General features: G+C 61.0%; 5 protein-coding genes across 5 annotated transcripts; 3 read left to right on the forward strand and 2 right to left on the reverse strand.

The window, feature by feature from the left end:
- The first annotated feature begins 1033 nt into the window (after nt 1–1033).
- On the forward strand, nt 1034–8915 carry CHLRE_08g359100v5 (uncharacterized protein). The gene is made up of 11 exons (XM_043064779.1): nt 1034–1442; nt 1682–1762; nt 2387–2503; nt 3436–3552; nt 3989–4102; nt 4656–4736; nt 5524–5706; nt 6077–6208; nt 6913–7070; nt 7543–7594; nt 7926–8915. The coding sequence occupies exons 1-11, from the start codon at nt 1344–1346 to the stop codon at nt 8094–8096; spliced, it is 1305 nt and encodes a 434-aa protein (XP_042921780.1). The 5' UTR covers nt 1034–1343; the 3' UTR covers nt 8097–8915.
- A 684-nt stretch (nt 8916–9599) lies between these two features.
- On the forward strand, nt 9600–10735 carry CHLRE_08g359133v5 (uncharacterized protein). Its single transcript, XM_001702247.2, has 2 exons — nt 9600–9972; nt 10138–10735. Exon 1 carries the CDS (start codon nt 9752–9754, stop codon nt 9932–9934), a length of 183 nt encoding a protein of 60 aa, XP_001702299.2. The 5' UTR covers nt 9600–9751; the 3' UTR covers nt 9935–9972; nt 10138–10735.
- A 1121-nt stretch (nt 10736–11856) lies between these two features.
- Nucleotides 11857–15123, reverse strand: CHLRE_08g359166v5 (uncharacterized protein). Its single transcript, XM_043064780.1, has 3 exons — nt 14835–15123; nt 14473–14700; nt 11857–12567 (listed from the first exon to the last, which is right to left on the reverse strand). The coding sequence occupies exons 1-2, from the start codon at nt 14866–14868 to the stop codon at nt 14483–14485; spliced, it is 252 nt and encodes an 83-aa protein (XP_042921781.1). The 5' UTR covers nt 14869–15123; the 3' UTR covers nt 11857–12567; nt 14473–14482.
- Nucleotides 15124–15823: 700 nt separating this feature from the next.
- On the forward strand, nt 15824–19945 carry CHLRE_08g359200v5 (uncharacterized protein). The gene is made up of 4 exons (XM_001702248.2): nt 15824–16272; nt 16410–16881; nt 17167–18006; nt 18205–19945. Exons 1-4 carry the CDS (start codon nt 16190–16192, stop codon nt 19609–19611), a joined length of 2802 nt encoding a protein of 933 aa, XP_001702300.2. The 5' UTR covers nt 15824–16189; the 3' UTR covers nt 19612–19945.
- Nucleotides 19946–19951: 6 nt separating this feature from the next.
- Nucleotides 19952–23433, reverse strand: CHLRE_08g359250v5 (uncharacterized protein). The gene is made up of 7 exons (XM_043064781.1): nt 22863–23433; nt 22723–22782; nt 22416–22584; nt 22082–22215; nt 21823–21929; nt 21267–21341; nt 19952–20920 (listed from the first exon to the last, which is right to left on the reverse strand). The coding sequence occupies exons 1-7, from the start codon at nt 23002–23004 to the stop codon at nt 20786–20788; spliced, it is 822 nt and encodes a 273-aa protein (XP_042921782.1). The 5' UTR covers nt 23005–23433; the 3' UTR covers nt 19952–20785.
- Nucleotides 23434–23487: the final 54 nt, after the last annotated feature.

Raw genomic sequence — 23487 nt, forward strand, 5'->3', positions numbered from 1 at the left:
CGTTCGACTTGAACTAAGCTTACAGAGCAACTGGCCCCTTTTGGTCCTGAGTGACTCAAGTGTCCACAGTAAGTGGGAGCTATTGTGTTGGATCAGACAGGTCGTTGCGGGTAGCGCGAGGGTTCTGGCGCCAGAGGTGCCCAGACCATGTCATGCGAAGCGAGGCGGAGCGAGGCCATTCCCGCCCGCCCCAAAGCGGCTACTAGCGACCTTCCTCAGCTTCTACCGCCTCGGTGCATACCGGCCCAAACCTCTTGCTGCAACGCCGCCCGCCTGCTTGCAGCAGAACAGGAGGAAGGGCTGACAGGGTCTGACACCGTGGCCATTCCATCCAGCAGACCAGCAAGTCTTCCTTGGCAGTCACCAGCAATTTACTCGATGCACAAGTGGGAAAAGATGATGTGCGCAATGGGAGTTAGGAAACCCAGGGCTGACAGAACCAGGTTTTTGGCAGCTGGCAACGCTGGGATGGCGCACGGGGGCTCCCAAGTCGATCCAGACTGGCCGCGCCCCAGGGCTTGACTGCCCTGGAAAATGGGAGGGCTACTGAGCCTAACGCCGGGCCTGCAGCCCAGTATTAGAGCCGCGGTATCACACTGCCTCTACCCAACAAAGCACTCGGGTCCCACATCATGCGGCCGGACTGTGAGCGTGTCGTGCGTTCTGCACAGCCGGAATAACGAGTTGCGTCTCCCAGAAAAGACAGCGGTTTGGCCCGCGCAGCTGCACACACTAAACTGAAGCCACCGGGCGTGGGCAACACCTGAGCTCGCGTTCTTGCAATTCTGATTTCGGAGTAGGTGGTCAAGCAGGCGCGCGCGACTCTGGCGCTGCTGGCCTGCTGCTGGACATGCACTGGCTTATTGATATGATAGCCCCTTGTATGAACGCCGTTGCGTATGCTTCCGGCATTGCAATCAAAGCCACAAACGCATAGTGCCAGAACACCCGCCCAGGGTTCGTGCCAGACATGCCGGCGGGCGCATTGACAGTATGGCCCTTGATTGGATAGCTTATATCACGCACTTAAGTAGCTACAGTTTTCTTGAAAGTAGAGCGAAGCCTTCCGTTGCGGCGCGAAACTGTTCAACGGAAGGTCGCCGCCGGCACACCCGGCCGTTTGACTGCTTACACATCGAGAGGAGCCCACATACAATTTACAAGTACTAGGAATGGCCCGCGTGGTGCCTTTTGACGCGCCACCGGAGACCGATGACCAGCCAAGCACAAGTGGGAAAGAGTACTTGTGCTACTTCCTACATCGACTATTAGACTTTAGGCGACCGGAGTTTGAAAGCGTCGCGGAGCTCGCTGGTTGCACGCAAGACCAGCTGCGATGGCGGATGCCAGCGGGCGACTTGGAGCACTCCCCCTTTTGGTATGTGACGCTGCCATCTGAGGAGACCGCCAAGAGCATTGGGCAGCGCGCCCTCTTAACAAAGGTGCGTCTAAGAGGGAGGAGGCACACGTGGCGAGAGCTAACTGTCCGAGGAACTAGTCCTGCGGGAAGCCGGGCAACCAAGCCAGACGGCTCTAGGGTTCGTGTGTGCGTGCAGCACACCTTCGCGTTCATGCCTCGTTCCACGGCACCCACGCGCCACGCCTTTTCCCAAACTCTCCTACAACAACTTATATACAAGTTTTGCTTGTGGACGCCCTCACACGCGTGACCTGATTGCAGATGATGGTAGAGGTGTGGGGCGAGGGCAGCACGTGGGAGGAGCTGGAGGCGGCGCTGCAGGCGTACCCGGCGGAGGCCATGGTGAGGGGAGCGAGGGACTGGAGGGCTGGGGGGAGGGGGCGATGGATTGTGGATTGTGGGGAATGAGGAACTGGGGGGCTGGGAGCTGGGAGATTGTCCTGTGTGCGTTGCGAAAGCGTTAGAGACCAGGTCCAGGACGTGGGACTTGGGCATGCAGCTGCCGTGTGTGTGCGGGGCAGGTGGGGGGGGGGGGGAGGTAGATACCAGCCCACACTTAACCGGGAGGAGGGGCGTGGGAGTGTGTGGGTGTGCATAGGGCGCGATGGGGCGTGGCTGTGCAGGGGCGGGCATGTACACGCACGGTTATGCAAGGACGGCGGGAGTGTGGGGCCAACCTGCTGGGCACCGTGTGGGCCGTGTGTGTGTGTGTGTGTGTGTGTGTGTGTGTGTGTGTGTGTGTGTGTGTGTGTGTGTGTGTGTGTGTGTGTGCATACCAGCGACATACGGTGTTTCCGCTAGCCCTGCCTGGTGCAGCTGCTGTTGGCTGGGGCGGCTGCCGCGCGGCAGGCCTGTGCCCTACACCTTGGGCTACTGGGGCCCCCACCCCCCTGGCCCTAGGCCGCCGACCCGCCCATCCGCCTGCCGGCCTCCTCTCCCCCCCCCTTTCCACCTGCATCCCCTCAGGCTCCCTGGGTGGGCCCCGAGCACACGTTCAAGGTGGTGGTTGACGCGTTTGGATCCAAACTGACGATGGACGACCAGTTGGATCTCATCGAGAAGCTGGAGTTCCTTCCCTTCAAGGTGTGTGTGTGTGTGAGGGTGTATGCGTGGGTAGGGGAAGGGATGGCGGTTGCGTGTGTGCGTGGGCACCTGTGTGTGTGACTGTGTGTCAGGAAAGCAAAAGGGGTAAGGGTCGACACAATGCAGGCGAGAACGCAAGCAAACAGCCGGCCGTGATGTGCATGTGCGTATCGGAGGGAGAGGTGTCGGAGACAAGGCGTTAGAGCCCAAGGCCACAAGGGATGTTAATGGCGCGGCTGGAACGGGGGAGGGGCGGCGCTGATGGGGCCCGGCCGCGCCGGGTGGGGGTGGGGGTTATATGCGCGCGAGCCCAACGAAGTAAGTCCCAATAGTCAAGGAATCGTCGCCATACCGGGGTGGATGGGTGGGCTGTCAAGGAAGAGGGGGTAGACGGGGTCGGGGACTGGGGGCTGGGGGCTGGGGCTGGGGGCTGGCAAGGCGGCTGGTACGGTACTGGAGGGGAGCGCACACTGGAGATGGATGGATCATGGATTCGCCCCGGGGCAGGCCGGCGGGCGCATGTGCAAGTCTGCAGGACCACTTTGCGATCCTCTCACACCCTGAAGGAGACAACACCGGTGTGTGGGTGGCGACCACACCTGGCCCGCCTGTCCACATGCACCTCTCCCCTCCCCTCCCACACCGCCGCCGTGACCCGCACCGCTGCCGCACCAGTGCCCTACCATTCTCGTCAACAACCCCTCACCAAATGCTAAAACCCCATCCCACCCGCACCACCACTCCCTCACCACCCCCACCGCCCCCGCCCCGGTATGGCACGATTCCTTGACAATTCCGACCTATTTCGTTGGGCTCGCGCGCATATAACCCCATCCACACCCTGGCTACGCCTTCACCGCTTAACTAGTCATGAATGTAACCCCACGATGTAACCCCCACCCCCACCACCACCACCTCCTTCCCCCCCTCAGGGCAAGGTGCGGCTGCGCAATCCGGAGCTGACCTTTGTGCTGCTGGTGGTAGACTGCGAGTGGAACGACTCGCTGGTGGACGTGGCACTGCCGCGGAGGTACTACTTCGGGAGGCAGGTGAGGAGGCGGGGGGAGGGAGGGAGGGGAGGAGGCAGAGGGAGGGAGGGGAGGAGGGAGAGAGGGGAGGAGGGAGGGAGGGGAGGAGGGAGGGTAATTCTGAACCAATCCCGTAAGGAAACCGTCGCGCTGCAAGGAGAAACTGCACCCGCGTATGCGGGCTTTCGTACATCACCATAGGTAGTCGGGCGGGCTTGGGCAGTGCGGGAGGGGTGAGGAGGGGGCACACACGCATGCAAAGCACATGCGCGGGCGCGCACTCGTTCTGGTTCCCACTCAACACAGGGGTACCGACCTGGTAATCCTCCACCACCACCGCCACCGCCATGGTCTCCCCTCTTCCGTCGCCTCTCCATCTCCACCCCACTGTGCCGCCGCGCCCGCCCCCCCTAGTTTGGTCTGGTACCTACAACCCCACTGCTTCCCCTCCCCCCAGGTGGCTGCTGCGGACCGCGGTGTGCTTGAGAGCTACAGCCTCAAGCGGCGGCTGTACCTGGGCCCCACCTCAATGGACGCCGAAATCGCCTTCATCATGTGCAACCAGGCCAAGGTGGGGGGGGAGGAGGGTTGTAGATACCAGCCCAAACCCAATGCAATAGAGCGAGGAGGAGAGCGTGGCCTATGCTTCGACAACGGAGCGGCACTCCGGGGTTGGAGGAGGGGGGGAGGGGCGTGCAGGATGTGCGTTTGCAGGGGAGGGGCGATTGTTTCCTTGGGCCCAGTGAACAGGTCCATTGGGCCGATGTGGCCGATGGGGAGGGTGCAGAGGGGCATGCGGGGCTGGCGGTGTGTTAAAGAGCACAAGGAAAACTGGCGGTGTGTGTGTCTGCGGTGGATGCAGCGTAGGGCGCTGTGGGGCGCTGTGCCGGTGGCAACGCACTAGTTTCCGGTCAGCTGAGACCCTGGCCTCCACACTCGGCCCACAAACACAAACCTCCACATCAACGCTATACCGTATCCCCAACCCCCCTTTTCCCCTCCTCTCCCCCGCCCCCCGGTGACAACGAGTCTGCTTTACTACTATTCCTGGCTACGCCTTCAATTCTTAAAAAGTCATGAATGTAACACCCCCCACCCCCCACCCACACACACACACTCGCCAGGTCAAGCGCGGGCAGCTGATGCTGGACCCGTACGCGGGCACGGGATCCATACTGGTGGCGGCGGCGCACTACGGCGCAAAGGTGGGAGCGGCGGCGGCGGTGGCGGCGGCGGCGGGGGGGGTAGCCATCCATGGGATGGTGTGTATCAAATATGAAGTGAAGTGCCGACGTCCAGAGGTACAGCGGGCACACGCGACGCATTCCATACCGTTGTTTCGCCAGCGGCAGGCTGCTGGGGGGGGGGGGCGCAAGGGGATGGCGTGGAGGGTGGGGCGAATCAGATGAGAACGGTACCGAAGGCGACGGCACAAGATCGCCACTGGGGTAGGACAAAAGGAGGGTAGCGGCGGGAGGAGGACGTGGTGGTGGTGGTGGGGAGCGCATCACGTACACCCGCTGCATTCGTGTTGCTCCGTAGCTACCGCCCTCTTTTGCAGTTTGAGGATTATGAAACACGGCCCTCACCCCACCCCACCTACTATTGCGTCCCCCTCCCAACCACCCACACCCGCAACCACCACACACACACACACACACACACACACACACATTTCATCGAGGATTGGGCGGGAGCTTGGACTTAGCGGCCAGGAGTAGCGACGCGGAGCTAGGAATGGTAGGAGTGCCTGGGCCTCACGGTACCGTGTGCACATGCATGGGTTTGCACCCTTGAGAGCGTGTGGACACTAATCCCCCCTCGAGGTTAGAGTAGCGGGGGTTGCGCGATTTCCGGTTGGTAAGACCGGCGGCTCACCGCAGCAGGTATGCGAGGTAACTTCAGGTAACATCGGTAAACCGTCGCTTTGCTGCATCGCATACACTGTCTTTGCGCAACGTTTTCCTTGTGCTCTTTAACACACACACACAGGTCATGGGCACGGACATTGACATCAAGGTGCTGCGGGAGGGCAAGCCGGGGCCGGGGGGGCCGGGCAGCGCCACGGAGCGTGTGTGTATTGGATCCAACTTCACGCAGTACGGCCTGCCCCAGCCCGTGGGCCTCATCCGCCTGGACACGCACAAGCACCCGCTGCGACCCGACCTGCAGGAGGTGAGGTGGGAGGGCGGGGGCGGGGGGGGAAGGGGGCGGGGGCGGGGGGAAGGGGGCGGGGGGAAGGGGGCGGGGGGAAGGGGGCGGGGGCGGGGCGGGGGGAAGGGGGGGGCGGGGGAAAAAGCGGGTGGGAGGGAACTGATGAGCCGAGGCGGAGAGGGGGTGGGAAAAGGGAGAGGTAGCGAAAAAAGGAAGGGACGGGATTGGAACAGGGGGTAAGACAGGAAAACAAGGGGAGGGGGGAGCTTGGTTTATGGAAAGTCCACCATTCCACCAGCCACACTCGGCCTGTGGCTGCCTCACACACACCCCACACACACACATACTCCACGCCTCTCCCCAACCCCTCCAACCCACACGCCCCACCCAGGTCCTGCATGCGGTCATCGGCGACCCGCCCTACGGCGTCCGCGCCGGCGGCAAGAAGAGCGGCGCCAAGCCCGAGATAGCGGACCGGCGCAACCCCATCACCGACCCCTCCACGCACATACCAGCCACGCAGGTGTGTGCACCGTGGGGGGCAGGGCGGTGAAGTGGTGAAGTGGGCCGCGTCGTGAAGTGGGCGGGGGTGGGGGGCCGACGGCGTTACGTGATGCAGTCAGCGGCTTGCAAAACACAAGATGGGCGGATTCAACCAACGTTACCTGTGATGCGACGCCCGTGCCTTCCCCCTTTCAACCCTTCCTATGTACTGCTCCATTCTTGCATTCGCCCCACCCACACCCACGAACCCCACCCCACCCTAAACCAACCCAAGCCTACCTCAAAAGCCAAACGACCCCCCAACCCCCCCTGTACGCAATCATACTTTTGATTAATCACTCCGTTCTCCATGAATTGCTACCCCTCCACTTTCAAGCAGTCTTGTAAGTCCCACGTCGTGGGTTTTGTTTGTCGTTTCCGCGTGCCTGTCCTGTGCTGTTGTGCGTGCCACCGAGCCCGGGCGGCGACATTTATCGACGGCGCCGCTCGCCCTGCTGCTCCACAACGCGTCGGCCCCCATCCCATAAGTATTATCACTCCCAACTCAATGCCTCTACCTGTGCTCCGCTCGCCTTAGCTTGGTTTGGTTTAGTTTGGGCTGGTATCTACACACACACACACACACACACACACACACACACACACACACACACACACACACACACACACACGCACGCACACACACGCACACACACGCACCCCAAACCCGCCCCCTCCGTGCAGCCCTACACGCTGGGCGAGTGCCTGCGCGACCTGCTGGACCTGTCGGCACGGCTGCTGGTGGTGGGCGGGCGGCTGGTGTACTTCCTGCCCGCCACGCCCGAGACCTACTGCGAGGAGGAGGTGCCCGGCCACCCGGCGCTGAGGCTGGTGGCCAACAGGTGGGGGCTGGGTGTGTGGGTCTGGTGTGGGTGGGTGGTGTGGTGTGGTGTGGTGTGGTGTGGTGTGGTGTGGTGTGGTGTGGTGTGGTGTGGTGTGGTGTGGTGTGGTGTGGGGTTGGGTGGGGTGCGGGAATGGATGGGGGGCGGTGGATGTGGTGCGGTACAAGGGGTTTAGTTGTGTATAACCTGAACTAAAGCGGGGTGGGTGGAAGTGTTTGGGGGTGCATTTTGGGGGGGGGGGGTTCTTGGGCATTATGAGATCAAATTCCGAACAGAACATTTGGACTGTGCATATATATGAACCCAGCACTTAAAACTGTGCACATTTAAACCCAGCACTTAAAACTGTGCACGGGGAGACAGTGGCGGGGTGGGGCGGGGCATGAGGGACAGGAGGACTCCGCGACCCACCCAGCTTTCTTCTGCCCTGACCCCAAACGTGTGTCTGCTGCTACTGCCGCTGCCGCTGCAGCGAACAAATCCTGACCATGCGCTACAGCCGCCGTCTGGTGACTATGGAGAAGGTAAGGGAGGCGGTTCTCTTTGAGGACAAACATACCAGACATTTGCGTAAGGGGAAGGAGCTTTGTGTGTTGGGTACGGTAGGTGGCAGGCATGACTCATGATGGGGATCAGCAGGCCCCATCAGTACACGATGCCGCGTGGCCGCGGCAGGTTTCAACCGTGCGTCCTGCACACACAATTGCACTATTTGGCAAGCCCAGCTTTTGGTAGTGGCAGTCTGCATCCTCCATTCCAGCCTGCGCTTTTCCTCCCGATGCATCAATCATCTCCTTGATGCTCCTCCAATACTTCCGCACCCAAACGCACCCACACACACCCACACGCACACAGGTCCACCCCTACGACGCGGCCGCTGCCGCCGCCTACCACGCTGCCCGGCCTGACCCTACCATGGCCATCGACCGCCTGCACGACATTGTGTACGAGCAGCTGGATGAGGCGGCCAAGAAGGAGGCAGCAGAGGCGGCGCCACGGCGGCGGTGCCGTGGTAAGCAGTTCTAGTGGGGTTGGTGTTTTGTGTGTGTGGGGGGGGGGAAAGCAGGGCTGCTGCCGGTGGAAGGCGTGGTGGGGTGTGTAGGGCGGGTGGCCAAGGTGCTGCTTGCGGTTGTGGTGGTGCGGTGGTTGCTGCCAGGAAAGGAGTGCTGGTGCGCCGCTGCCAGCACCAGGCACCCAAGCAGATATGCGAAATTGATGTTTGGTGGGAGAGCGGGGAGGAGGAAAGGGGAGCTGAGTGAGTGGACAGACCAGGAAGGATTGGGCCAAGCAGGCCTGTGTGCATGTGAGCAGCTGAGCGGTGGGCATACCATACTACTGGTCACATAATGTTGGGTAAGGTACGGTATGATGGCACTACTGCCCCTGATAGAGGGCGGGACACACCGCCATTCAGCATTTAGCGAGCGCCTGTACACTTCTGGAAGAGGGCATAGGGAAAGGGGAATAGAGCAGGGCAGTGTGTACAGTACTGTGCCTGTTGCTGTCTAATGTGATGGATCATGAGGGCAGCAAGCAGGTTCCTGTGGACCAATCGGCGGTTACCGTCTGGATGAGGTAACATGTCTGCTGTGACCGCCTCCTGCTAACCGGCCTTCTATGCGTGCTAGCGACTACAACGTCTCTTCATGTCGCGAACATTCATGTTTGCGTTTCGACAGCACTCCGCTAACAATGGATGTGCAATGGGACAGGTTTAGGCAGGTTGATGAAGTCCCGTAGGGTGCAGCTGATTCCCAGCTGCCCAGCATATGGCAAACCGTTTGCAACTGCAGTACAGGAGTGCACGGCTGGTCACATGCCAGAGGTTACTGTATCAACAAGTTGCTGGCTGGCTGGAAGTTTGCTGATGTGCATTCCTCACACTCTGGGCGCCTGGCCAGGCGACAGCACCACACAGACACACAGCACACCTGCAGGAAGATGACCAGCGTCCACGGATGAGCACCAAAGGCAACACAGAGAAAATGCAACAGTATGCAGCAAAGCAATGGCCGGGCGACAGTTTGACAAGCAGGGCAAAAACAGGGCGCGGCAAGGCAGGAAAGGGAGCAGAGATGCAATGTTGGCCCTGCTGTGCCTTGCTACCACTAGGGCGCAGAAGTCGCGTCCAGCGACCTGCACCCCAAGGCACTCCGCCCATCAAATTTGACACCCTCTATTTACAGAACTGCCCCGCACTCTGTAAGCTGCTTCCTAGGCCGAGAACGCTTGCTGCCGTACCCCTATTATTCGTCCTCCCTGCGCTTATTGTCCAGCCTGCTGTACGGTTTGACAAACGCTTTCGAATGGTGTTGAGAAAAGGCTACAGTCAGTGGCGGGTTTCAGGAATACCGGTTTTTCCCTCGCGCTTCCCAGCCATGCCAGCTAAATGCCTGGGTATTGGGATTGATAATCCAGTTGATACCTGGCAGCAGGGCAGCGCGCGGTGGGTAGCTGCTCCCCTCGCGCATTGCATGGGTGCAAATTCATGCTTTTGCGCAGGGGGCAGGATGCCCTCATAAATACACAGGGAGCAACACCGGAAATTGCACCGGATAAATGTCGATTTATCTGAGCGCATGGGGCAACGCTTCTACGGTAGCTTTCTTGCGCAAACTGAAGGCTATTCTTTAGTAAAAGAGCGTGCTCATTTCAATTCGAAGCCGCAAGAAGCTCCAACCATGACTTCTTCCTCTGCTGTTCTCCGTGGCCTGCGTTCCGCGAATTTGTCGCTACGCCCTGGCGAGGGCCAGACCGTTAATGTGAAGCTCTCGGCCGCATCGTGGAGGCTGTGGACTATGAGCCGGAGGTCGTCGGGCTGTGCCCTCCAGAGTGGGACAAGCAACGTGAGGCCGTTCACCTGATCGTCGTGTTCGAGGATGACCCCGAGACCTTCTACACGGTGAGCCAGCTGAGAACGCGAGGAAGCAAATGCGGTCGCCAGATTGTTGCTTTGGTCGAGGATTCATGAAGCGTCCATGATGAACTCAGGACTATTCGAGTCTTAACAGAGACTTAACACCGAGAACCGGTTTAACGTGCCCTGCTCGCGCTGCTCAACGTGCAGGTCATTGTGTACCAGGTGCAGCATTTTGCGGACCGCGAAGACTTGAAACGTGGCAACTACATCCTGCTTGTGCGCCCGTTTGCGCTACTAGCAGCAGAGGAGGTCATGTCGTGGAAGCCAGCGGGCTCGTCCGACACCTGCCTCGGTGTGGACTGCTGCCTCGATCGTCCTCGCGTTCTGTCACCGGGCGCCGCTGCCGAGGAGTTCCCGCACCTGCTGATTGATGACGCGCGCCTCGTCATCAACAGCACGCCCCTGCCTCAGATGCAGCCCAAGGCGGGATACACGGGGGTCATGTGGGTGGAGACGGTGGAGGAGTCGAGGGTGTGGGACGGGAGCGCGGTCGTCACGGTGGTAACGGGAGTTGATGGCACCTCCAGCGCCCAGCTGCTCATCATGCCCAGCTCCGACAGCACCTATGAGGTCAAAATTAAGCCGCATATGCCGCTGTTTATCTACTGCGCGATGTGCACCGCAACACATCCTCGGGCACCGCAGCTGGGAGATGAGAGCCAGCGGCAACGCCAACAGCAGAGTTATCAGGCCAGGGGTAGCCACGCAAGCCTGCGTGAACATTTCCGTGTAAGCACATCATGGTATCAATCCCATATGTTCAATCGTGCTTGTAGCTGTACAGCCAACAGCCCTCCCAACGGGCAACGTTCTAGCCACCAACACTGCTGCTGGTGACTGCTTGCCCTGCCCTGACTCCACATACCTGGAACCACCTCAGCACGCATGTCCGGAACGCCAACCGCTGCTGCAACTCCGGGACTCATACTCGCCCCGCGTTGAATTTCCGCAGTGATCCGCTGCACATCCGCGGCGCTGGGACCGCCCGCCCCTGCGGCACCCGGCACCGCGGTGCCCGCCGAGAATCCCACCGCCTGCATAGCCGCAGCGCCTACATTTTCCAGCGCGTTTCGCATTGCTGCACGCAGGCCAACCCGCCCCGGGCTGTCCGGCGCTCCTGCCGCCGACGCATCCATGCGTCCGCCTGTGAACTGCCCACACCTCTCCGACGACCTATGCAACTGAATTACGCATACGTTTGCTAATTACATGCGACAAATGCGACGGGACATTAGAGACATTAGACGGGCTTGCTTGCATGGATAATTCGGCAATTCCCCGGAAATTGCCCATTTTCCAGCGGCGACCGAGTGATATTATACACATATACGCGCGCAAGGTTGGGAGTCATTGCCCACCCGTACCCCAACAAGCTATGCATACCCAAGCTGCCACACAACAGGGCTGTCGCCGGCAACCAATGGCGCGAAAGCTGGCTTGCTGTCACAATGGGCCTTTTTCCCAGCCTCGCAGCGTGGGCGTGGCTACCTAGAACCCGCATGCACGCTGGAGAGCGCCCAGGAACATCTGCGCTATGGAAGGGGCCTTGGGGCTACTGTCCCACGATGGGACTTACCGGGTCGGGATCAACGCGCTCCCGCGCGGGAGAGGTCGGGCTGGCGCCGGTGTCTGTTTGGACGCGACTTTTGCGCCCTAGTGACGGGGAAAGCGGCACCAGGATTGGAAGGGCGGGCCCGCGCGCATGAGCTCCAGGCTTCCAGTGCTGCTATCTATGGCCTATGTGAGAATTGTTGGTGCAAGCGGCCAGCGAAAAGGCGCTGGGCAGCGTTGCTAATTGCTTGCATTTCGGTCGGCATTTGGTGCGAGCCCTTGGGATTGGGCTACGCGATGTGGTCAACACATAATGGTGCATCTCACTTAGATTATAGCAGGAATGGTGCGGCAGTGCCGGCTGCAAGGGTAACTTTGTCCAGGCATGCCCCGCGACATGCTAAAATGGAGTGCCCGCCAGCGTCACCGATATACAAAGGCTTCTTGGCAGTCCTGCCCTCTACTATAGAGAGCCTGTATGTGCAAGTACATCGCAGCCAGGGGGCGGTCTCCATGCCGCATGGGCTGTGCAATAGGGTGGTTGACACGCGTGCCGACCACCAAGCTGCGATTGCCTGTCAGGCCACGCCACAGTAATGCTCTCTGGTGCGGGCCGCTGCAAATTGCGCACAACCAATGTATACAACTACACACGAAGTGGCGTGGTCGGGTGCACCGCCGGTAGAGTGGTACCACCGTCGCAGACATGTCAGCATCCCCGCACTCGCACACGTCAAGCACCCTCAACCGTTCGCAACCGGCATGCAGCAGCCTAACTATACAGCACGGCCCCCAACTTCCCATCATACAACCATCGGCCCAGAGTCAAAGCAGCAGTGGAAGGCCAGGCGCTGGATCTAACTCCTGAATACAATGCAGTGCACCACAGGGCAGCGCCAACAGCGCACCATACCACCGTGGCTTTTCCTCCCATCCCTGGTCACGCCACGATGGGGACCAGGACGCATAGTGCTGTGGCCAATCGTGCATGGCCCCCCAGTTGCAGCGCCAGGGCGTGATGCCGGCCTACCTGGTGCAGAGGGCGGGCGGAGGGGAGAGCGGTAGAGTGATGGGCGGACGCACACAGGCGGTGGGGTGGTGCCAGTCTGAACATGGGTATGCCACGTGCTCGTGGCGAACCCTGGATCAAACCCCGCCGGTTTGCCGTGGCCCCCGCCCGTCTGACGGGGAAAGCGGCACCAGGATTGGAAGGGCGGGCCCGCGCGCATGAGCTCCAGGCTTCCAGTGCTGCTATCTATGGCCTATGTGAGAATTGTTGGTGCAAGCGGCCAGCGAAAAGGCGCTGGGCAGCGTTGCTAATTGCTTGCATTTCGGTCGGCATTTGGTGCGAGCCCTTGGGATTGGGCTACGCGATGTGGTCAACACATAATGGTGCATCTCACTTAGATTATAGCAGGAATGGTGCGGCAGTGCCGGCTGCAAGGGTAACTTTGTCCAGGCATGCCCCGCGACATGCTAAAATGGAGTGCCCGCCAGCGTCACCGATATACAAAGGCTTCTTGGCAGTCCTGCCCTCTACTATAGAGAGCCTGTATGTGCAAGTACATCGCAGCCAGGGGGCGGTCTCCATGCCGCATGGGCTGTGCAATAGGGTGGTTGACACGCGTGCCGACCACCAAGCTGCGATTGCCTGTCAGGCCACGCCACAGTAATGCTCTCTGGTGCGGGCCGCTGCAAATTGCGCACAACCAATGTATACAACTACACACGAAGTGGCGTGGTCGGGTGCACCGCCGGTAGAGTGGTACCACCGTCGCAGACATGTCAGCATCCCCGCACTCGCACACGTCAAGCACCCTCAACCGTTCGCAACCGGCATGCAGCAGCCTAACTATACAGCACGGCCCCCAACTTCCCATCATACAACCATCGGCCCAGAGTCAAAGCAGCAGTGGAAGGCCAGGCGCTGGATCTAACTCCTGAATACAATGCAGTGCACCACAGGGCAGCGCCAACAGCGCACCATACCACCGTGGCTTTTCCTCCCATCCCTGGTCACGCCACGATGGGGACCAGGACGCATAGTGCTGTGGCCAATCGTGCATGGCCCCCCAGTTGCAGCGCCAGGGCGTGATGCCGGCCTACCTGGTGCAGAGGGCGGGCGGAGGGGAGAGCGGTAGAGTGATGGGCGGACGCACACAGGCGGTGGGGTGGTGCCAGTCTGAACATGGGTATGCCACGTGCTCGTGGCGAACCCTGGATCAAACCCCGCCGGTTTGCCGTGGCCCCCGCCCGTCACTAGGGCGCAGAAGTCGCGTCCAGCGACCTGCACCCCAAGGCACTCCGCCCATCAAATTTGACACCCTCTATTTACAGAACTGCCCCGCACTCTGTAAGCTGCTTCCTAGGCCGAGAACGCTTGCTGCCGTACCCCTATTAAACGCACCGTCCTCCCTGCGCGTATTGTCCAGCCTGCTGTACGGTTTGACAAACGCTTTCGAATGGTGTTGAGAAAAGGCTACAGTCAGTGGCGGGTTTCAGGAATGCCGGTTTTTCCCTCGCGCTTCCCAGCCATGCCAGCTAAATGCCTGGGTATTGGGATTGATAATCCAGTTGATACCTGGCAGCAGGGCAGCGCGCGGTGGGTAGCTGCTCCCCTCGCGCATTGCATGGGTGCAAATTCATGCTTTTGCGCAGGGGGCAGGATGCCCTCATAAATCCTACGCGCGCAAGGTTGGGAGTCATTGCCCACCCGTACCCCAACAAGCTATGCATACCCAAGCTGCCACACAACAGGGCTGTCGCCGGCAACCAATGGCGCGAAAGCTGGCTTGCTGTCACAATGGGCCTTTTTCCCAGCCTCGCAGCGTGGGCGTGGCTACCTAGAACCCGCATGCACGCTGGAGAGCGCCCAGGAACATCTGCGCTATGGAAGGGGCCTTGGGGCTACTGTCCCACGATGGGACTTACCGGGTCGGGATCAACGCGCTCCCGCGCGGGAGAGGTCGGGCTGGCGCCGGTGTCTGTTTGGACGCGACTTTTGCGCCCTAGTGTACCATAACTGCCCTGGATTTGTGGGTGGCGCTTCACTGTTGGCAGCACTAGACCAGCGGCGCATGCTCCCGCCGCCATCCTCGGCTGGCGGGCGCTGCCGTACGGCCCTGCCGTACACCATGTACGACATGGCGGCTGCGGCACCTGTAGGTGAAGAATGACAAGATGTGCATCACCTGTGGCGAGGTGGCCGAGCGGTCTAAGGCGCTAGTTTCAGGCACTAGTCGGTTGTTCCGGCAGAAGCTACTAGTCCGAAAGGGCGTGAGTTCAAATCTCACCCTCGTCAGCTTTTGGAGGTTTTGGCACCTGCATGGTCGTGTGTGACATGAGGGATAGTGCATTTGCAGGTTTGCGACACAAGGGTTCAGGAGGACTGCTACAGTATGTCGCCACATGAGTATGTCCCCTGACTGTCCTGAGGAGCGAACAGCGTGACACTGACCCTGCACTCGAGCCCTTGTGTTGCCGCGCGCAAACCTGCACTATCCCTCATGTCACACACGACCATGCAGGTGCCAAAACCTCCAAAAGCTGACGAGGGTGAGATTTGAACTCACGCCCTTTCGGACTAGTAGCTTCTGCCGGAACAACCGACTAGTGCCTGAAACTAGCGCCTTAGACCGCTCGGCCACCTCGCCACAGGTGATGCACACCTTGTCATTCTTCACCTAGAGGTGCCGCAGCCGCCATGTCGTACATGGTGTACGGCAGGGCCGTACGGCAGCGCCCGCCAGCCAAGTTGGCCGCTGCGGTGGTTTCCGTATGGTCGCTGGTCTGCTGTGTTGCTGGGTCAGTGCGCGCGGCCGCTTGGATCGGCGTACATGTGTCACAGTCAGATAGAGGCTGCCTGTGTTCCCTGGCCCAGGGGTGCTCAAGGGTGCCCTGCTCAAGTGTGCCTCGGCACATCCTCTGCACCCACTGCACAAATCCTCAGTCAGCCAGCGTCATAAGCCTGTTAGCACGCTAACAATCCGGATGCTGTCCCAGCAAGGCATGCCACGAACTCGGGTATCCCCTCTGGCAGTCAGCTGCAAGCAAGGGCACGTTACCAAACAGGTAACCGCGCTGTTGCCCTTTCGACTGCTGGCCTGGCCACACAGACTTACTTAACGCACGACGTGCTTGTGGCGGGGTGAGGAAGCCTGAGGGAGCAACGCGAATGTGCGATGAAGTCCAGCCAGCTGTCCAAAGCTGACACGCCGTGCATTGACGCCGTGTCTTCGCGTGTTCGCACAGACGTACGTCTCAGTCTCAGCATTCCAATCTAGGACGGGGTGCAGCAGCATTTAGGACATTATTCATATAATATCAGGCGAGGGCCTCCTCTGCTATAAGAAGAGGCGTGACGCCAAGCGACGCGACGGCCCGAAAATTCTATGATTCAAATAGTTCGTTTGGTCGCCGGCGGCAAATAACAAGCTGTGTGTACATACCAGATTTATGCCAGCTGACTGTGCTACAAGCACAGATGCGGGCGGGCCCCAGTCGCGCAGCTGCTGGCGCTTGCTGCCCGGCGGGCCGTGCGGCACATGCGGTTGCCCTGCTGGTCGCGATAATCTCTGCAGATGCTCAGAGCTTTAACTCAGCTGGGGCCAACTGCGCGGCTGTCCTCCAGCAGGGAATTTACACGATAATGAGCTCGTCCACCTCGTCGTCCGCGGCTTACTCGATGCTCATGTATTCCATCTGCAAAGACTACGAGTCATATGAATACTCGTGGGTATTCGTGCCGCTATCAGGCGTCCAAGTGGCCGTGAACTGTGTGAATGAAGCACGAACCAATCACGAACCCGCGCCCAGCTGATTTCCTCCCCCCCCCCCCAACGATCCCTCTCTCAAACTTACGCACGCAGGAGCTATTCCTCGGAGCGGGCCGCGCTCGACAGCGCTATTAATGAGCACGCGGGCACCGACGCATCCTACTTTGCCAGCTCCGCCTTTGCGGAGCAGGCGAGCTCGTACTGCAACTCGGACGCTCGCAGCTTTGAGGTGGCGGCGTCCTTCAAGGGCTTTGGAGTCCAGGTGGACGCCTCCACGTCAACGGGCAGCTCCTTGGCGCAGTGCGGCAGCCAATCAGCAGCCAGCTCCTACACTGGCCGCAACGGCGGCCAGAACTCCTACTTTTACGGCTACAACTCAAAGCTGCAGGAGGCAAAGTTCGGCGAGGCCAAGGCCAACGTCAAACAGCTGCGGTCCACCGTGTGTGGCAGTGACTCTTCCGTCAACTCCAACAGCGACAGCGTGGGGTATCTGCAGCAGGTCTTGGAGCCGGCCGTGGTCGGGGCCTACACCGGCTGCCTGGAGCTGTTCAAGGCGGGCTTGCAGGTGGGGGCAGGGCGTGTGTGTGCGTGTGTGTGTGTGTGTGTGTGTGTGTGTGTGTGTGTGTGTGTGTGTGTGGGGGGGGGGGGGGTGATGACAGCTGATGTGCGCAGTACCGTATTCCAGTAAGTTAGGGGTGGGGCGGGTGGTGGGGATAGTAGATAGTGCGTGATGACAGCGTGCGTACGTGATGATAGCTCCTGCCCGCTAGAGGCACGCTAACACGTATGCGCGCATGCCGCTGCGCTTTATTTGCTCCTTACCGTATCACCTTTTGGCCGCCGCACACAGGTGAAGCAGAACACGGGCATTGGCTCCCACAGCTTCTCAGTGGACCTCCGGTTCACCCCTGGGCTGCCCGGCGCCACCGCCTTCCTCGAGGGCGTGGCCGTGTCGCCGTACGGCACCGCCGTGTGCCGCATGCTGGGCTGCCGCAACAGCACCCGCACCAGCACCAGCAGCAGCACCATGACACGCAGCGCTGCGGTGGTGGTGGTGGCTCCGGCGGCGGACGGCAACGTGGTGCCGGCGGCGGGAGCCCTTGCCACTCTTGCCGCCGTGGAGGAGGTGGAGGAGGATGAGGGCGGCAGCAGTGGCAGCGGCTTTGATGGCTCAACTGCTACTGCCGGCGGCGGCGGCGGCGGTCGTCGCCGCCAGCAGCAGAGGTCCCTGCTGGCCACCGCCTCCCCACCTGCACGCCAGCAGCGCTCCCCGCCTCCGCCGCCTCCGCCCGCCGGCGCGGCTGTGGCCTCGCCTCCTCCTGCTGCCACCCCCGCCGAGTGCCCCGCCGCGGAGGTGAGCATGAACCTGGAGCTGGAGCCCAACGCCGTGTACTCGCTGCTGTGCGAGTTGGCTCCGGGCGCCCCCGCGGATGGCGGCGTCACGGATGTGTACCTCTCCACCTCTGTGGGCGGTACCTACAAGGGCGTCCTGTTCAGGAACGGCAACCAGACGCGGCTGGCAATAGACCAGGCGGCAGCGGATGCGGCGGCGGCGGCGGCGGCGGCCGCCGCACAGGAGCACGCGGTCCTGCGGGCCCAGCTGCAGATGCAGACGGCGCTGCTGAACAACTTGATGTCGGGGGTGGCGGCGGTGCAGAGCGTCACCAGCCTCACGCTGTCCACATTGCAGGTGCGGGGCGTGCGTGCACACGTAGTGCGGCGGTGCGTGCAGGCGGGGGAGGCACGCAGTCAAGGTTCATGACAAGGAGGGTCCTGATGCTGGACGGGATGCCTTGCTTGGCGCTCGCCCCCGTTGCTTGCTGGCTTCAGAAGTACCCTTGCTGAGTTGTTCTCACTTGTGCTTGCCCCACTCGCCACGTACCAACAGGCAGCTGCCGTGACGCAGGCCGCGCTGCTGAGGAACCTGACAGCAGCCCAGCAGCTGCAGGAGCAGCAGCCTGCCCCCCCAGCAGCCGCCACCCCGCAGCAGCAGGGAGGCCCTCGCGTGCAGGTGGCGTGCGGGGGCTATCACACGTGCGTGGCGGTGGCGGGCGCTCTGAAGTGCTGGGGCAGGAACGACTACGGCCAACTGGGCCAGGGCCTCTCACTCTCAGCAACAGGTGGCCAGCAGCAACAACAGCTCATCAGTGCCAACGTGCCGCCAGTAGCGCTGCCCAATGGCAACGTCGTAGCTGCTGCCAGCGGTGGTGACCATACATGCGTGTTGCTTGGTGGCTCGGGGGCCATCAGCTGCTGGGGGAGTAATGCCTACGGCCAGCTGGGCTTCGGTGACAAGACCGACCGCCCCAGCCCTCCAGTTTCTTTGGCTGAGGGGCAGCTGACGCTGTCAGTTGTCGACCTGGGCCCAGAGGCGCGTGCGGTGCAGCTGGCGGTTGGTGGTTTCCATGTTTGCGCACTGCTTTCGGACAGCCGCATCAAGTGCTGGGGCCATAATGATTACGGTGGCCTGGGTCTGGGTGACGTCAGTCGCCGAGGCGACCAGGCGGGAGAGATGGGGGCCAACCTGCCGGCAGTTGACCTGGGTCTAAGTTCACTTCCCGGGGTAGGAGTGGCGAGTATTACCGCGGGCTGCTACCATAGCTGTGCGCTGCTGACAAACGGCCGCGTAAAGTGCTGGGGGAATAATGTTTATGGGCAATTGCTGGGCCTGGGCAGCGGGAACAACCGTGGGGACCAGGCTGGGGAGATGGGCACAGGCTTGCCCTTTGTCAACCTGGGAACTGGGGTGGTGGCAACCTCCGTTACAGCCGGATGCCAACATACTTGCGCACTGTTGGCCAATGGCACCGTCAAGTGCTGGGGATTTAACTTCTACGGCCAGCTGGGCCTGGGTCATAATACGACGAAGCAGGGAAACACGCCGGCGGACATGGATGCCGCATTGCCGGCAGTAGACTTGGGGCCCGGTGAGCTTGCGACGGCAGTTGTGGCTGGGGGGTTTCACACGTGTGCCCTGCTTGCGAACTCGAGCGCTGTGAAGTGCTGGGGACGGAATGATTATGGGCAGCTGGGGTACGGCGACAAGAAGAACAGAGGTGAGCGAGCAGGCCAGATGGGGGCCGCCTTGCCGGTGGTAAGCTTGGGCCCTGCGGGCACACAGGTGCAGGATCTGTCTGCAGGATTACTTCACACCTGCGCATTGCTGGCAGGCTCGAATGCTGTCAAGTGCTGGGGTGCAAACGACTCCGGTCAGCTTGGCTTGGGTGACACGGACAATCGGGGTGACAGTGTCAACGAGATGGGAGTAAACCTGCAGGTTGCAAACTACGGCTGAACATGCACGCCATGTGTACTCGTAGTTGTTAGCGATGGCAGTGGGATGCGTGCGACTTGCTGGTGCGGTGTGAGCGACAGCACGGCGACAGTAGGTCATCATGCATTGGTTGTGTTGGTTGACCTGGACCTTTCTGTGATGTTGGTGTGGCATGAGAACCTGACGGTTAGCTTTCGGACTTCGTGGTTTGTGCGGAGTAATGTACCGTACTACGGTAACTGCTGAAATGTGCCGTATCTGCTAGGGATGTAGTTATGCCAGTGGTGTCGTACCCGCCCGCTTCGGTGTGCCGCCCATTCAAAGGAAAGCGGTTATGGATGGGCCAGGGGTCACGTTATGGCCAACAGGGTTAGTTATCAAGGGCAGGGGGCATACGCCCGTCACCGCCCTGGCCGGTCTCTGCCCCCTAATGGCCCCACTACTCGCTCCCCAGCGCTCGTTCATCCCAGCGCCAAAGGTCCAGAAGTCCAAAGTAGGGCCAGCCGCCGCATCCCCCGTGGAACCTGCCAGGCTCTGATGGAATGTAAGAGTACTCTGGAGCAGGGCAGCACCCCTTCGGCCAATCCCACATTCCCACTCCCACTCCCGCGTGATGACACGCAAAGCTCCAGCTAGCCGCTCCTCACATACATCCTCCCTTGTGCTCCCTCTCCACTGCATTCCGGCTCCGCCGGCCTTGCTCGCTCCGGCGCACCGCGAACCAGCATGCACAGTCTGACAGTCACCGCCTGCCAGCCTGCCACCTAACCTTGACGCACGCTGGCCGTACGTCACACTCTCCACACCAGCATCACCAGCACGCAGCGCGCCGCACAGCTGTCATCAATGCACCACCAGCCGCTACATTGCAGCCGGCAGCAGGCGACCTACCAAGCCAGCCAATATATACCACACGCACGCCGCCGGCAAACGCCCAGTGCTGCTGCGCGCCCGACACGCCCAACACATCCGCGGAGGCGCGGAGGCCAGCCCGGCTGGTCTCATGTTGGACAACAACCATGTTGGACGTGCTTGAAAAAACGCAACACGTACAAGCAAGCGTACAGCTACCGGCAGGTACACGGCGCCCGCACCAGCCAAGCCAGAGCAGCCGTAAGGCTCGATCGCCCACTCAGCAACCTCGAACGCGCGCTCTTTCTCCGTCATCATATGCAGCCAGCCAGTTCGCACTTGATTACAGGATCTTGACTGTTTGGAAGGCAATGCGGCGCAGGTTTGTGAAGCTGCCTCCAATCTTCATGAAGATATCCAGAGGGCCAATGGGCGAGCCGTCCACTCCGTTGCCGTAGGCCGACACAGCCACCAGGCCCTGAGGGGCGGCGGGTCAGGCAGGCAGGCGGGCGGGCGGGCAGGCAGGCGGGCAGGCAGGCGGGCGGGCAGGCAGGCACACATGTGGATATGAGCACACGAGCGCAGCACGTGCGTGCGTAGTTGACCATAATTGGAGGGCACGCCGCCACGTACGTCCGTTCCATGCAGCCGTGTGCTGTACCGCCTTGCCGTGCAGGGCGGGACAGGGGACGGCACTGTCCGCAGCGGCAGACAGCCAGGTGTGCCGTACAGGTGTGCCGTACAGGTGTGCCGTACAGGTGTGCTGGCGGGCCACCCGCCCGTGCGCACGCGTGTGAGCAGCAAGCAGGCATTCGCGCACACACCTGGGGCTTCTTGTATGCCAGCAGGTTCGCGATGTCCATTTGCGCGGCCACCACGCCGTCCACCGTGGCAGCGGCCTGTGTGCACACACAGCCAAACACACACGTGCATGTACTTACGCATGCTGCAGGCAGGAATGCACAAAACACGAAGTCCGGCTGCTCATGGACGAGACCTCAGTCCTCAGGCAGGCAGGTGCGGTTGACAGTCACTCATCGATGCCGGAGTGAGGGCGCCAGCCACAGGCGTACGGCATGAAGATGAGGGCGAGCAGGGCAGGTGAGCGTTTGGCTCACACCAGGAGGCCCGCTACCCCCAGAACAAAGTAGCCCCGTCTGCCCCACCAGCAGCAACCCCCACAGCAGCCCCACAGAAGCCGCTCTCCCGCACTCCACCTATTCTGCACTCCACCCACCCATCCCTCCAGCCACCCTCTCCGCACACACCCCATGCCACACACACTGACACACACTGACACACTCACACACACACACACACACACACACACACACACACACACACACACACACACACACACACACACACACACACACACACCTGGTACAGGGAGGTGAAGCCCGCCACCTCCATTCCGAACTGGTCCAGCCCCATGAGCACTGACGCCCTGTCCGTCACGTTGATCAGGTTGGCCGTCCACCAGGCGCCTGCATGGGGTCGGTGTGACATGCATGGGCGCGTGCGCATGTGGGGAAATAATGGGGCGGAAGCCAGAAGCGGCAAGGTGGCACCACGGCCAGCACAGGACACAGCCAGCAAGCCTGGAAAGCAGCGTGTGCGTGCGTGTGAGTGCGCTCACCGACACTGGCCATGGGAATGGGCTCGGGGGTGGGGTAGAGGGCACGATTCTTCCAGGTCTCGTACGACCGCGTGACCAGGCGCTCGGGCAGCTGGTTGATACAGGCGGAGAAATTGGTGTACTGGGCGGGAGAGCTGTAGGGAAGGTGAGGAGGGTAGCAGGGAAGGTGGGGGCAGCAGGAAGGTGGTTTTGGGTAGGAGGCTCTAGGGCAATGTGCACTTGGCTGGGAAGCACAGTAGGCACCGCGTGAAGGCGAGTGCAGCAGCTCAAGAGCCCAATTTGGTGGCCTAGAAGTGACGAGTAAAAGGTGTCAGAATCAAGCACATGCACTCACACGTAGTCATAGACCTTGACGTGGTTGCCCCACAGGATGTCGACCTCGCCATCGGCCAGCCACGTCGGCGTCACAGGCGTCACGCCCACCAGGCCTGCCAGCAGGAAATGCTTGCACTGCAGCGTCAGTCGGACCTCGGTCTCGTGCAGGGCGGTGATGTTGGCGGTGGCTGCGAGGAAAAGGAGGCCCGGAGGGCATGATGTGTAACTGGTTCCGCTCGCCCTGGACGACATGTGCTCGCAGAACCAACCGTTCCCCTGGAAACTGCGACGACTCTATCATTCCCGCACGTCGTGCTTATGCATACCATTCCACTTTGTGATTGACAGCAGACGGAAGACGGGCTCGGGCTTGGGCTCCATTTTGCCTGCGCCGAATTGTCCGCCGATACAGGGCTCAGAAGTCCCGGCCATTCACAACCACTTACCACATGGTTGAACCACTTGCCTGGTGGTTTGTGCATCATTGGCGCCTTGCGCATGGGTGGCTTGGCATAGTATTCACCAAGCTCCCGAGCCCCCTCAACCGCCGCGATCGCAGCGACGAGAGCGAGCAGCGACAGCACCGACAGCTGGATGCTAGGATTCATATTGGCTGAAGTGCCTCGATGCAGCGTTAAGCGCTTCAAGCGCGGTCTGACCCTTGTTGTCGAACGCGGCGGGCCGATTGTAGCACGTGTAGCTGAGCAACGCGCAGCTTGCCGATATGAAGTGTCTAGGCGCTACACTAAAAGTGGCACAGACCTGCCACGTATCCTGCATGTTCGCGTGACAGTTGCATGGACAGTTGCTGGCTTTTGCTGCTGCTCGTTCGTAGTTAGTTGGCTCCCAGTTTCTCTTCTGTCGCTTTAGCTTTAACTCCTTTGGCTCTATCGTGTGCTTCTCAGGCAGGGAGTGTGCCGAGCCAACTGCGCGAAATCGACACAATGTCGAGTAGCGCAAGTAGCTGGCTGCCAGCTCGCTTAACCGAGCACCGATTGCCGGTCTCAGCCAGCCCCATCGCGATGTGACAGTTGCAGAGCGTCCTTGTCTGCGCACCGCAGAAGTGGACCGTAACATCGCGGCTGGGGTGG

The sequence above is a fragment of the Chlamydomonas reinhardtii genome, chromosome 8 (genome assembly GCF_000002595.2).
Source record: "Chlamydomonas reinhardtii strain CC-503 cw92 mt+ chromosome 8, whole genome shotgun sequence".
NCBI lineage: Eukaryota > Viridiplantae > Chlorophyta > Chlorophyceae > Chlamydomonadales > Chlamydomonadaceae > Chlamydomonas > Chlamydomonas reinhardtii.